General features: G+C 38.3%; 2 protein-coding genes across 4 annotated transcripts in view; both read right to left on the bottom strand.

Annotated features, from left to right (window-relative positions):
• Nucleotides 1-5,728, bottom strand: part of LOC126366220 (proton channel OtopLc-like) — a 136,704-nt gene extending 130,976 nt beyond the window's left edge. Inside the window, exons 1-2 of one of the 3 annotated variants that reach the window (XM_050009249.1) lie at nucleotides 5,672-5,728; nucleotides 3,634-3,965 (exon numbers count right to left, since the gene is read on the bottom strand). In XM_050009249.1, coding sequence (XP_049865206.1) covers nucleotides 3,634-3,857 — 224 coding nt within the window. In that variant the 5' untranslated portion in view covers nucleotides 3,858-3,965; nucleotides 5,672-5,728. Of the gene's footprint in view, nucleotides 1-3,633; nucleotides 3,986-5,578 lie in introns of all 3 variants that reach the window. The other 2 variants (XM_050009251.1, XM_050009250.1) reach the window with 2 other exon arrangements.
• A 2,034-nt stretch (nucleotides 5,729-7,762) lies between these two features.
• On the bottom strand, nucleotides 7,763-12,891 carry LOC126366333 (vesicle-associated membrane protein 7). Its single transcript, XM_050009448.1, has 4 exons — nucleotides 12,451-12,891; nucleotides 12,138-12,366; nucleotides 10,221-10,288; nucleotides 7,763-9,845 (listed from the first exon to the last, which is right to left on the bottom strand). Exons 1-4 carry the CDS (start codon nucleotides 12,652-12,654, stop codon nucleotides 9,687-9,689), a joined length of 660 nt encoding a protein of 219 aa, XP_049865405.1. The 5' UTR covers nucleotides 12,655-12,891; the 3' UTR covers nucleotides 7,763-9,686.
• Between the last annotated feature and the right edge of the window lie 483 nt (nucleotides 12,892-13,374).

Here is a 13,374-nt window from a genome sequence, read left to right as displayed (position 1 = left end):
CATGAGCTTTAAATTTATTTTCAGACAAATTTAAATTATTATCAGGTATTTTTTGTATAAACGTATACATAAACCCTGTAAGAAATTGTTCTAGAGTATTCATATGTTATGTCTGATTGTTGAAATGTAGTTCTGTGCAATAAAGTATATTTGATTTGATTTGATAAACCTAAATGATGTATTTAACGATGAACATGAACTAAGTAGGCCTCACCGAGCTTTTTGTGAGGTGTGGCTAATTAGTTCATCTTGCGATGGATGTACTTCTGACTACCCCAATTGGGATATAGACGTGAGCAGCAAATGAAATACAAAACCGATCGCATAGCTGAAGCCAAAGTAGTTTAATCTTAATTAGGTTGATACTTAAATAGACTATTTCCTCTACAAAGTGTAACGTTTTATGTAAGTGTAGGTAGATTAAGAACACAAACTACAGGAACAATGGTGACCTCTTGGCCAAGCCTCCACAAGACCTCAATATTACTATTAAACAGAACGACTTGTTCAGTACAGTTTAGGTAGTTATTATATTTCAATAAAGATAACATTTTACAATAGTCTCAATGCGCGGTAAGAATTAGATCTGTCAAACAAAGTACGTAAGCTACTGTTGTGACGTTTATTAGCACAGTGATGTATCATCAGTCGATATTACGGCATTCAGTTATTTATGACGGAGAGCCGTGGTAGCCCAGTTGCTAGAACGCTTGCCTCTCATTTTGAGGTCGCAGGTTCGAATCCATCACAAGCCTAAACCAATGATTGTCGAATTTGTTTTCGAATTCATGTTTGGATCATAAATGGGCTGGTGTTCCCTTCGCGGGTTGGAAGGTCAGACAAGCAGTCGCTTCTGTAAAAAACCGGTTCCGTCAAATGTACAGGTTAGGTAAACGGACCCTGTGAAAAACGGAATAATACTAGGGAGATGGTAATAAGTTATTTATAATGGACACATTGGTGCTAATTCCTGTAAATACCATCTAATTTTATTTTAAGTTATACCTGTCATTTTCTTATCCGCCGAAAAGGAAAGGGACGGGTAATCGACAAGCATAAAATTTATGGAACACACGTCAATTTTAAGCACAAATCTAAACCAACCGTCTAAAAATTTTACATCCGTCAATAACCCGACACAGTTAAGTAGACAGCACGTCAAACGGATTGCATACCAGCGACGTACCTTTTGATTCGCCCGGGTTATTCATTCATTTACTCATTCTTCCTAAAATTAAGAGCTGTGAATCATCCGTCCCTTTCCTTTTCGACGGATATGAAAATGACGGATATAACTTAAAATAAAATTAGGCGGTGTCTGCAGGAATCGGGGCCATTACTTACATAATAGGATCAGGCGACGTAAACCAAGACATTAAGTCGACCGACCCTCAGGTTCCGGTCATTCCATACAAACATCTCATTCTTACCGTGTGCCGCCTAACGCGGAAGTGCGAGCGAGACAAACAGTCTTCGCGCTATCTCCCTTACTCCTTAGCGTCTTCCGGCCTTTTAAGACAAAGTAAAGGGCGAGATCGGCGGTGCGGGCCTGATACGAATTGACGCGGGGCGGAGAGTTACCGTTCTCGTGTTTATTCTCAGGTATCGAATCTCCCGGTTTGCGGCAAGACATAGCCATAACTACCTATATATACAAGTAGCCATACGCGGGGACGTCGGCTATGGGGAGAAAGCCCATGGTACAACTAGTCTGACGGGTGTCGGTCGCCTCTGACACACATTTTGTCGTCCTGATTCCGATCTCTTTGTGCGCGAACGCCGATCACGCCACATTTCGTAGGGTAGGTAGGTACATTTTATGCACGTGTGCGATATTATAAAAGCCCGTTGCTTCTAAACATAACATAACTTTTAATTAATAAAGAAAAAGAAACGTTTTCTGTTCGGAAAACGCGTGATTACATCTTAGTTTAATAGGTTCCAATTCCTTGGATTTTAAGTTTGAATTCATGTTTGGATTACAGATAATTTATATCACGTGGTTAACAGGATTTGTGCCCGGTTAATAGCCAATAGGTTCGCCCTCTATTGATACATGAGACTTAAACATAGCTGGCGAGGAGTAGGTGTACCTATATATCTGCCGGTTACAGGCGTGATGCAAAAATAACAATATAGGTTTCCATGCTTCGTTAATGTATTATTGCCACTATATTATCGGTTATCGTAAAATAGGTATAGGTTAAATGAAATGACTACGAATAATTTATGTCCGGAATAAATTAATATCCAGGGGCGTTGAAAACTCGAACGGGGTATAATTGGATTTAAGCAAACTTCCTCATTGCCTGCGCTATATCTATCATTGTTCGAGTTTGCATAATTTTTGCGGTATAATTTTATGCAGGCGCCTTTATGTTTATGGGGTTCTTTAGAGCCTAACGCCATTACCAGAAATCAGAATCATTTATTCAACGTAATTATCATGGATAAACTTGTTGTAGGTCAATGTAACCCTTTTGAATTTACATCATTTCGCAAGGTGTTATGGCTGAGGAGAAGAAATGACAAGAAACTGCCGGGCATAATTTTATTCCTGGAAACCACGCGATATCAATTATTTATGGAATACCTAATAGGTCCGTGTAAATAAAAATATGTATTTCCAAAGGAACGAACAGACAGAACTAAAGATTTTTTTTATTTTTCTAATTAATTACTACATACATACTTACCTATTCGATATAGGTACAGAGTAAAAAGTTTGTGCTATCAAAATGTTAATAAATATATTATAAGATTCTTGGAGGCGATGCCACATTATGAGATTATATCTGAGATTCAAACCAAACAAGTCGCATTCAGTAGTAAAAATATTGCAATTCAGACAATTAATTTATTATTCTCGTATTGTGCTTTCTAACCGGGCATGCTAAACACTTCACAGGTATGTTAAAACCTAATTAAAATGGCTTGCAAGTTTCAATAAAGCTCGTGCATTAAAGGGTTCCTTACCCTGTACGTCTCAGGAATATGTAATAGCTCCACAAGACGGAAACACGTTTTGATTTGGATCTGAGTCTTTTTACTCATAAACCGACGCAATAAATTATTATTGCAAGCAATGAAAAATGTAATTTGTATTCGCAATCCGCGCCGTTGGAATACAGGTTGAACTTATAAATTTTTAAATCCTGATAAATGTGTCCCACCTTGGACCGTCCCCGGCACTCTAGATTAATATTTCGTTAAAAAAGTGATGAGAGGAGCCATTTTTCAAACATGTAATCTCAGCTTGAATTTACGAGTTTTCCAGCTGGTGATCGACCTTAGACAATCTCTTCTAGATAGATATTCTGAACGATGTGCAAGAAAGTTTGGATACACAGTAGGTTTAACTTTGTTAATACCTAAAAGCAAAAAAAGCCTAACAAAAAACGCATAAAAAACAAAAAATATATCTCACGAGCATATAATTAGTAATGGATTTAGGAGCAATTATTTAGTGGTCATACTTTACATACACATTGTAATATGGCCACCAAGATAATACCCGCGTATCTTGGTGGCCATATTACAATGTGTATGTAAAGTATGACCACTAAATAACGTATTCTTGATAATTACCTAAAGAAGGAATTTATGATTATGAAAGACGTCGAAATAACTCACCATTGTCCGAAGTCCTTGTTCTCCTCAAGCCCGGATGGCGTGGCGAGCGTGTCAGCATCGCCCTCAGTGCGCCCTCCAGGGTGCTCAGGGATCACCCTCTCTATCGTCGTCACCTCCTCAATGTCCGAATCGATCCCCTGGGCGAAGTCCATATAGAACGACTCCCGGGAGTCGCTGGACCCTCGTCGCAGCTTCAGCGACAAATCCGGCGAGCTGTCATCCATCTTTGACACTATTTCATCTCACAAAAGTCACCGAAGGCCACCGGAAGACTATTAAAACCGTTTCCGCACTTTCGGAGTCATCGTCCCGGTGGTTAGCCCATCTTGGAACTGTAAGCACACCCCGGAAACTTTATACAAAAAACCCTCATTTTACACAGACACTACACATAGACGTTATCGTACGCGCATCTGTGTGTACGACGTCTGACGCCCGAAGGGGGGTGAGGTAAACCTAGGTCGGACGCTGGTGGGGAGCGGAGAGTTGCCGTTCTATACGTAGTATTATTCCTTATTCTACGCTGTAAATTTAAGTTTTGACGTCTGTTCATGGCCGTTATTGTCAAGTAACACACGCGTGGATGACTAATGTGCGTTCTATTCCCGGTATTTTTTCTAATCTCTAGAGCAGCGAGAACAGATGTCCCCGATGGTGACGCAACAAAAGGCGCTTACTCCGAAACAATAGTAATTTGTCTTGTGTGGCCAGCGAGTGTAGCACACAAAAAGAGCGCGTCGACGTAAAAAAGAACAACGACCTGTAAACAATTTGTGGGCTAACCTTCCCAAAAATCGACAGGCTTCCTGCGGCTTAACCGGCGCACGCACACTCACATGTGAACCGGACATTATAATTGTACGGTACAGAATCACCGCGCCTCCATTAAATGAAAAGCACTACAACTGAACTTTATAATTTAATTTGCCTTTGCTCTACCGCGATCGTGTCCTGTTTATAATAGATGTAAAACAACCGATTTAAAACGTTTTAAACCGCAAATAAATCGCTTTAAACTGTATACAACATATATACAACAATAAAACTGTGTTTTAAACATCATTATGCGCAATTTTTGGTCTCTTGACGTCATGTTTCGTATTATTAGTTTATAGAATATCAATAGAAAGTACCTATAGAACTATACACGCTAAGTAAATTATCATCAATAACAGTATACTTATTACACATTCAAAAATGCTTTAATGCACAGTTTATAGGTACTCCGTTATATCCCTACCTCGGTCAAATCAAGAAAATGTAGTTATAATTAAGAAAAATATAGGCATCAACACCAGCCGTTTTAAGCCGAAATTTTAAACGGTTTTTTTTTTCGTTTTAAACGGATTGGTTTAAATGGTTTTAAACCGGCGTTATATCTATAGTCCTGTTCGCATGAATGAGTCTAACGTAGAAGCTTCCTCACAGGCTCATTTATAACTTCATCACGTTGTAGGTACCAACCAAAACAGTTGGCTTAATAAATCAAATAGGAACCCGCTACTGTAAAGGCAACAAGTGATGAATATGTATCGCAATCTATCTTAACCCTCGTTTTGGTCAAAGCCAACTTCGGTCATCGGTCTGTGTCGTTGTAACAAACTAATGGTCCTTCGAGCCGGATAAATAATGGTCGCAAAATGCATTAGGTAACTGTATGGCGACTAGGTATATGCCACGTACACCTAAATCATCACCAGCACCACACCAGGATTGGTGGGGACGGTCACTGACCTCTCAACCCACATGAGAGAAGAATTAAAAACACCCCTATGCCATTCTAATGTACAATAAATATCTATACTTAAGCTTTATATGAACATAAATAAAAAAACAACAGATCAAAGATAAACCACGCAGGCGTTAAGCGTAAACATTTACCACATCCTCCGATATTAATCGGCTATCCCTCGGGAGCGACAATAGCGGCCAGGAGCAAACATACTTATTTACACACGACAGACAATCGGACGATTCCTATGCTAGACACGCATCGCACCGGCGAACGCGTATTGACACGGAACAAGGAGTCACTCACACAGACGTGAACACGTGGTGGAGGAGGCGCGGGCGACAACGGCGCCCTCTCGCGGCGGAGGTCGGCGCGCGATTGCCGCGCGGCGCCGCGCGGGGGCAGTCCGCAGCCCCCGCCCCGCGCCGCGCCCTCCAACCCCGCACTCCCGCCGGCACACTCCACTACGCTACCCTCCCGTGCCAAACCGTGCCATTGACATTGTACGTCCGACCGGAAGAAATTATTCCTGATTGATAGCGCCACGAAAACGACCCGACAGTTCGAAGACGTCGAAATGGAATAAGGGCAACGATCGATTGGGAATACAAATGAAACTTCTTTTAATTATTTACCTATACAAGTTTATATAACATATTTCTTTACGTAATGAACAATGACATTATACTTACCTACATACCTTACATACACTCGATATCACAATACTTTATAGTCTTTTTAATAAAACACAATCCAATGCTAGCCCGGAATATAATCTTAAATTTCAGAATAACAAACATAAAATTAATTCTACGTGTTGATAGCATTTTTTTATATGAAAAAACAAGAAATATATAAAAATGAATCTCTATTTAAATATAACGACACAATACAAAAAAAGAATAGTCTAAGGCGTGACCACAGAATAGAAAGAAGAAAGAGGTTGGATGGGTCAAGTGAGCGCGAAACGCTGCCATACAAGTATGTACAAATAGTTCTTACGAAAAGTAATGATCAAATTGCAGCATATCACATAAAATATACATTACCGTTACAGTGGCTATGGAATTTGACAAGCAGTAGAGCTGTCGTAGTTATCTGTTTAAAAGAGAGCGGGGTTAAACCGGCGACAGCGGTTCTCATACAAAATGCGCGTTAGGCCTCAAACTGGATGACAGCGGCAGCGGCGCGGCGGCGGCGGCGGTGCGGGGAGCGGCGCGTTTAAATGCTAAGATATATATTGAGGTGTTCTCGATGGCAGCGGCGCGGGGAGCGGGGTATGAGCGGTGCGAAATCGTACGAAACAAAAGAACTACAATCGAAAATGTGTTGTCGTCGTTTCGACATCGCGGTCATTTGAGACACATCCCTCTACCGCCGCAACACCGCGCGATCTGGGCGCTGGCATCGAGAACGGAACAGCGGCCGCCACGCCGCTCCCCGTGCCGCTATCGCCGCCGCGCCGCTGCCACTGTCATCCAGTTTGAGCCCTTAGGGCCTTTCCATCCTTTTTCGTCTTTTCCGTGGGCGTGACACAGAGCCGTGTACAATAATAAACTGTAATATTAACCATTAAGTGCATTGTTACATTATAACCACTTGCATTTAATAACATTATTAGTCAACCATTAAATAACAATTCAGCATACTGATATGAACATATTTATGTACAGTACAAATATCTAGTATTTGGCATAGGTGAAACATTGCATTGCAATACTTTTATAACATTCAATATACAGGGTGTTAGTAACACCGTCCCGAATATTGAGGGGGAGGATTCAGCTCATGATTCTGAGTTAATATCAAGTGGAATTTTCCGTCGGAATAAAATATATATATATATATATGTGTTATTTATAACTTTATCTTTTGTGCAAGATTGTCGTAACATACAGTAATGCTTTTCTTTTTTTCTGTTGCCAAATGTTTTATAATTATTTGTTTGTTTTATTTGTGTGCAATAAAATCATCACTAATATATATATATGCTTTTTCAATTCTAAATTTTGCGTCGGAGTTTCAGTAGATATCAGACTCATTGTCTGAATGGTCCCTCTAAGTTACGATGGTTACGATGTCACTAACACCGTGTATAAATGGCGTTGTAACAATGCCAATGTGTTTAAAGAAAGGGGCATTAATTGTGGACAAAATACAAAAATGCTTATTTGATAAATCCATTCATTAATATTACGGCAAATATATTTTAAGAGCAAGTGTTTCATACAAGTTAACAAATAATAATATACATTGTTTTAGGTTTACGCGGTTATTATCATAATTAAAACACAAACGGATTCTTACTGCGTTTAAATCAGGGATATGAGACTCCCGATATTTCGACACTGTTTCAAGTGCCATGATCACGGAATGAGTAAACAGACAGACACAAACAGACAGACAGGGTCATCCCGTGATCATGGCACTTGAAACAGTGTCGAAATATCGGGAGTCTCATATCCCTGATTTAAACGCGGTAAGAACCCGTCATTATGTGTTTTAATTAAAGAATAATATTTTATGCAATATTTTAACTCTTTGTTCGTAATGGTAAATGTTAATATTCAATATTCTTTATTTGCATTAAATGAATCATCATTACAACTAAAATATTCAATTTACAAGAATATGAATTCAATAATAACAAACTTGAATTATATACATACACTCAAGAAGTTTACATTATTCAAAATATATTAGAATATCCAAAATTAATTAATTTTAAGTTATAAAAAATAATAATAATATTTCTAGTCATGATATCCAGTATTTGCGACGTGTGAAATAAAATTAAATATTAGGGTCGAACCACATCAGATGGGATTCTGGCTGACTCTGTCAGCACACACATACCACACCACACCACATCTAATAGCACGCTTTCGCGCGCGTAAGCACGGTCGTCCAAATTGCAGCGTGCGATCGCTCTCTCTCGCTCTAGCAAATTACGATTCTGAGCAACAGAAAAGGATAGAAATATTGGAAAATGCGATGAAGTGCTTACAAATTCAATGTGGCTTGACCCTTAGGCGACTTACACTAAGAATTATTTTCGCAGTCAAAAACCGTAATATCAGTTACAAATACTTTACATTCAACTCTACTAATGAGCTGTGTGGAATTTTCATGAATAAAATACTTCTTCACCTGGACATCATCAAACCTTGTTTCATATGTGTATTTCAGTATCACTGTGTTCTGAACACGTCATAATGTGAACTAACTATATTTTTTTGTAACAAACATGTTTGGCTCATAACAGGGAACCATTATCTCCAGTAGCAGCAGTGAATACTTTCTTTACATGGTCTGTGGTTCACATGCACATAAAACTACTGAAAGTCCTTTCTTTTTTATTAATTATAGTCATTGAAGTTATTTCAGGGTTGTCAAATTATATTTTTCATCAATTTAGTATTTATCAAGTTATGCATTTAAATCAAACTTGTTGTCATTTTAATTGAATCATTCGTCTGCCTAATATAAGGGCCTGAGTCTCCATATTCAAACTTAGTCAGGTCTGTTTGTGGAAAGCTGAAATTATGCCTACCCAGAAGTTGGACTTTGGGATTTAAGAGTTAGGGTTGAACTAATCTTGCTCGCACCGAATCGCACTTTGCTATGCCTCTATCCTTTCCTTTCAATCAGAACCTTGCTAGAGCGAAATTAAGAGCTGCGGGCTTAGCACCGTAAACGCGCGACTCTTTCTCGCCTCGACATACGTCACCCGTCACTCTCTCACAGTACTGCACAGAGAGAGACAGACGATAAAGAGTCGCGTGCTTACGGTGCTAGGCCCGCTGGTTGCGCCCGCACTCCTACCGCCTCGTCGATTCCATCGCGTGCGGTCGCATTATCTCATCATGAGTGACAGACGAGGACAGAAGCATAGGAAAACGTGATGCGGTGTACTCAGATGTAGTTCAAGTAAAACCAAAAATAAAAATATCTAAAATTCCAATGTTGAAATAACTAAAAGTTTATTTACTTCAAATACTGCATTGAAATGTCTGTTTGAGATATACATATACATGTGATAGCAGTACTCGGGTTCTAAAGAAGCCAAATTGTTGTAATTCATCTTAAAAAGCAATATTCCAATTTTACATTTGCGCATTTAAAAGTCACGTCATCAAATATCAAATAGTAATATTGTTTTTTTGGATGAATAAACCCCACTGATCTGCCAGATAAGTTATGTATAGTCTATCCGATCAAACACTTATAAGGAAGTGGGGAAACAGGCTCTAATCTTGTAGTAATAAGAATCAGTGTTTCAAAGTTTGACGGTGTTTATAAATATTACGTATACTAACAGTTAACCGACGCAATTCTTCCACGCGAGGCCTCCGCAACCCATCGCTCCGATGAGGTAGACAGCCAGCGCGGCTATCAGCACTAGGATTACGTACATTTTGATGTTCTTCCAAAACAGTGACCGCTGGAGCGTCCTCGCTGACGTGCGGTATGACACTGACTGGAAGGAGATGATGGTTTTATTAGAATAATAGACAAGATCTACATGAGTATAGTGTGATGATGCTGGAAGTGGTCAGGCGCAGACGTTTGCGCAAAACGCAGGCGCACACACTCGTGTACACAGAGTGAGAGCGAGTGTAGAGTGTACTACTATAATAGTGTGTTAGTGACACCGTACTGAATACTGAGGGGGATGAATCAGCTCATGATACTGAGTAAATATGTACATACATACATAAACTCACGCCTATTTCCCACCGAGGTAAGCAGTTTGGCCTCAACTGTGATATATTTAAAAAGACCCCCTAGTACCATGTTAAAATTGATTAAGAATAGCACTTTATTAGCTATAATTTTCCTAAGAAATACTTACACTTGTAGCTAAATTATCAGCTTTGTCAACAAGCAAGTCCAATTTCTCACCCCGCACAGTCATAGCATCTGAAATTAAAAAAAATATATTAAATCATCTTCTTCTATTGTATGGGTTGTGATGTGGAGTACCAACCTCATTAACCCTGGTGTCAGGGTTACTATTGCGCCGCCAAAGGCCCCTGACATTAAATCATAATAACAAGTAACAGTATTCTATTCAAAAGTCCACTACACATTAGAATTCTGAGACTTGTTTTGAAATTAATTTGCACAAACATAACATAAAGCCAGGAATCCAAGCTACCATACCTTTGAGCAGTTAAGAACCACCAACATTTAAGCATAACAAACTCAAAATATCTTTATTCTGTGGGCATAAATATATTTTTTGTCTAACATCTAATTCCTGAAACAACTGCAGTTTCTCACAACCTTTATAGCCGAGGAAAAGTAGCTGCAATAAAAACCTCCACACAGGGTCTAGACTTTCTTAAAGGAAGTGATACAATTTCAGTAATTTGGTTGCCTCATACTTGTCAGTATTATTCAGAGGCAGAGGACAGGACTCCTAGTACGGCTTTGAAATAGACTACCCTGGGCGCCATCCCACACGCGTCAGAGAAAGTACTGCGGGACGGAAGGCAAGAGGGAAACCACTGCCCTATATTTTCCTAAAAAATAGCATGGAGAATGCTACTATAACAAGAGTGTGGCTCTTAAATTAGTGATGTGAATTTTGCCTTATATCAATCTTTTTTATCTTTTGAAAAATAGCAAAGCATTGTTTTTGTTGTAATCTTGTATTGTATGTTAGTTTCCACAGCTAGGTATAATGTTGTTATTACCTACCAATGATTCACAGTTAATAAGAATTCACAGTATTAGAACATTCATTATTACTAGCATTGATCTAGAATCAATTTCTTTTTACCAAGGTCTCCTTGAGTATTAGTCTTTATGTGAACAAGATATAAGGTTTACACTCATTTATGTTATCAGTAGACATTATCAAGGACAATAGTAATTTTAAAAACAATGCTTGTTGTAGTGCAAATGTATTTAGAAAAATAATTAGACCTGGGGCCTTATTAATAAAACTTACAATTGTAAATTACAATAACAATTTGATGTACATTGCGGAGTGCGTGATCACGAATATTTTGCAGTTTCATATAAGCTATGTAATGAACACCAAATTATTGTTGTAATTTACAATTGTAAGTTTTATGAAACAGGCCCCTGGGCCGTGCTTCGGAAGGCACTTTAAGCCGTTGGTCCCGGCTACTACTTACTGATGTAAGTGAGTAATCATTTCATGAGCCATGTCAGGAGCCTTTGGCGGCTCAATAATAACCCTGACACCAGGGTATGATGAGGCTGGTATTCCACCTCACAACCCACGTGATAAGAAGAGAGTAGATCTGGGAGCAACCCCCAGAAAAAGGCCACATCGAAGCAAAACCTCTAAAAAGCAATATTGATATTTGCACATTTATTTTTATATGTGCAATGTTGATAAATGTCAAATAGCAATATTGCTTTTTCAGACGAATTGCTACAATGTGGCCTTAGCCTCACTGTTGCATATTGACAACACCTTCATTTGTATGTAAATCAAAACAGTTCACAATTGGTCAATGACACATATAAAGGTGGCTTCAACAACAAAACAAACAAAGATAAGGGCAGGGTATTGAAACCAACAGTGTTTACTACAATCTGTTATCGAAACCAGAAAAATATAGAACATAATATATTTTTTTTTTTTTTTTTTTTTAGAGTTATTTATATACTTACCTGTATTTGAAAGGTTAAACTTATACTACATGATCTCAGTAAAAACATACCTAATCAATCAGTGAGACACACTGTAATCTAACACTTGTCCCAAAGGTATAAAACAGTATTTACTTACCAATATTCTTAACCATGATGTTTTTCAACTCATCAAGCTCTCCATGCACTCTTGAAATAGTATCAAGGTCTCGAGACTCGCTGTAGTGCTTCATCTCGGCAGCAAGCACTCTTGCAAATTCACTGTTCATAGCATAAGGAATAGCAGTTTGGGCTGTGTCCTCAAACGCGGTCGTAAACCTCCTCTTGATTTCATTGAGGAAAAGGAAAGCACGCGATCGTTGAAATTTCTGGAACATTAATAATAACGATAAGTTTTCCTACTAAAAACTCCCATCACAGTTGCAAGTGGATTGTAAGATATGATTACTCACGTCATCAGTGATGCAGAAATAAACCAATTTATTTTCCGCAATATAATGGAACAGATAATTCCCGTGAGAATAGGTCAATCTATCGTCATGAGGTGGAATCTTCGATAGTATCTGCTCCGTAACTTCCGTGAAATTCCCGGCACATGTTGCATATTTAGCCAACACAACTGTGCCTCGAGCCACCACACTGAACAATATAGGCATCTTGATCCAAGTCGATGATTCAAATGCAAAACAAAGAAAAACAACGGACAATGTTAATAGTTCGTCACTATTGAGCTACTGATCTGTGTGAAATAATCTATGATGGTTCATTGAAGGATTGCTGGAGCACTAACAAAATAACCGTTTTTCCTTATATCTGCACAAAACAGTAGGAAAATCACAAACTAAATAAGATTTCCCAAAAATGCGTGCGTCCGTCAATCGTCATCTATCAACTTTTTCTGACTTCTGTCAAAAATGCTCAATGTCAAATAGTGTTGTATAAAGTAGATTTTTATATATATTAAAAATCGATTAGATAAATTAAGTTGCATTCGATAACACGATTAGTCGATCGATTTACACTAAGCAGCCAGTGTTTATTTTGTTTGTCAATAGCATAAAATAATAATTGTAATAATAGCATAAAATAAATACTATCAAATCAATAGTCAAATTCCTAATGTGCCAAATATTAGTTAGCTTTAAGACAACACAATAAACGTAGTTGATTCTGTTTCATTTACTACGAGCTCGGCCTCACCTGTCTGTTTCTTTTTATATAGATAAGTGTTTTGTAATATTTTTTAGTAGTTTTATTTTATTTTTTTATTAGGTTTGCCAACAGACAGTTATTATTGTATGTCACAACATGACTAAATGTGAGCGCTATAAGCTTTACTTCCATCGATATACTTACCACATTTATGACAATAAATT

Source organism: Pectinophora gossypiella, chromosome 4 (assembly GCF_024362695.1).
Source record: "Pectinophora gossypiella chromosome 4, ilPecGoss1.1, whole genome shotgun sequence".
NCBI lineage: Eukaryota > Metazoa > Arthropoda > Insecta > Lepidoptera > Gelechiidae > Pectinophora > Pectinophora gossypiella.
Note: the sequence above shows the minus strand (reverse complement) of the source record. Positions and strands in the feature narration are given on the sequence as shown.

Bases quoted from the DNA above. Each gene is read 5' to 3' on its own strand.
- LOC126366333 (XM_050009448.1), bottom strand. From the start codon at position 12,654: ATGCCTATATTGTTCAGTGTGGTGGCTCGAGGCACAGTTGTGTTGGCT. The intron at 10,289-12,137 runs GTAAGTAAATAC...TTTTAATTTCAG, and splicing joins CATCATGGTTAAGAATATTG to ATGCTATGACTGTGCGGGGT. The intron at 9,846-10,220 runs GTAAGTATTTCT...ATCTCCTTCCAG, and splicing joins CTGATAATTTAGCTACAAGT to TCAGTGTCATACCGCACGTC.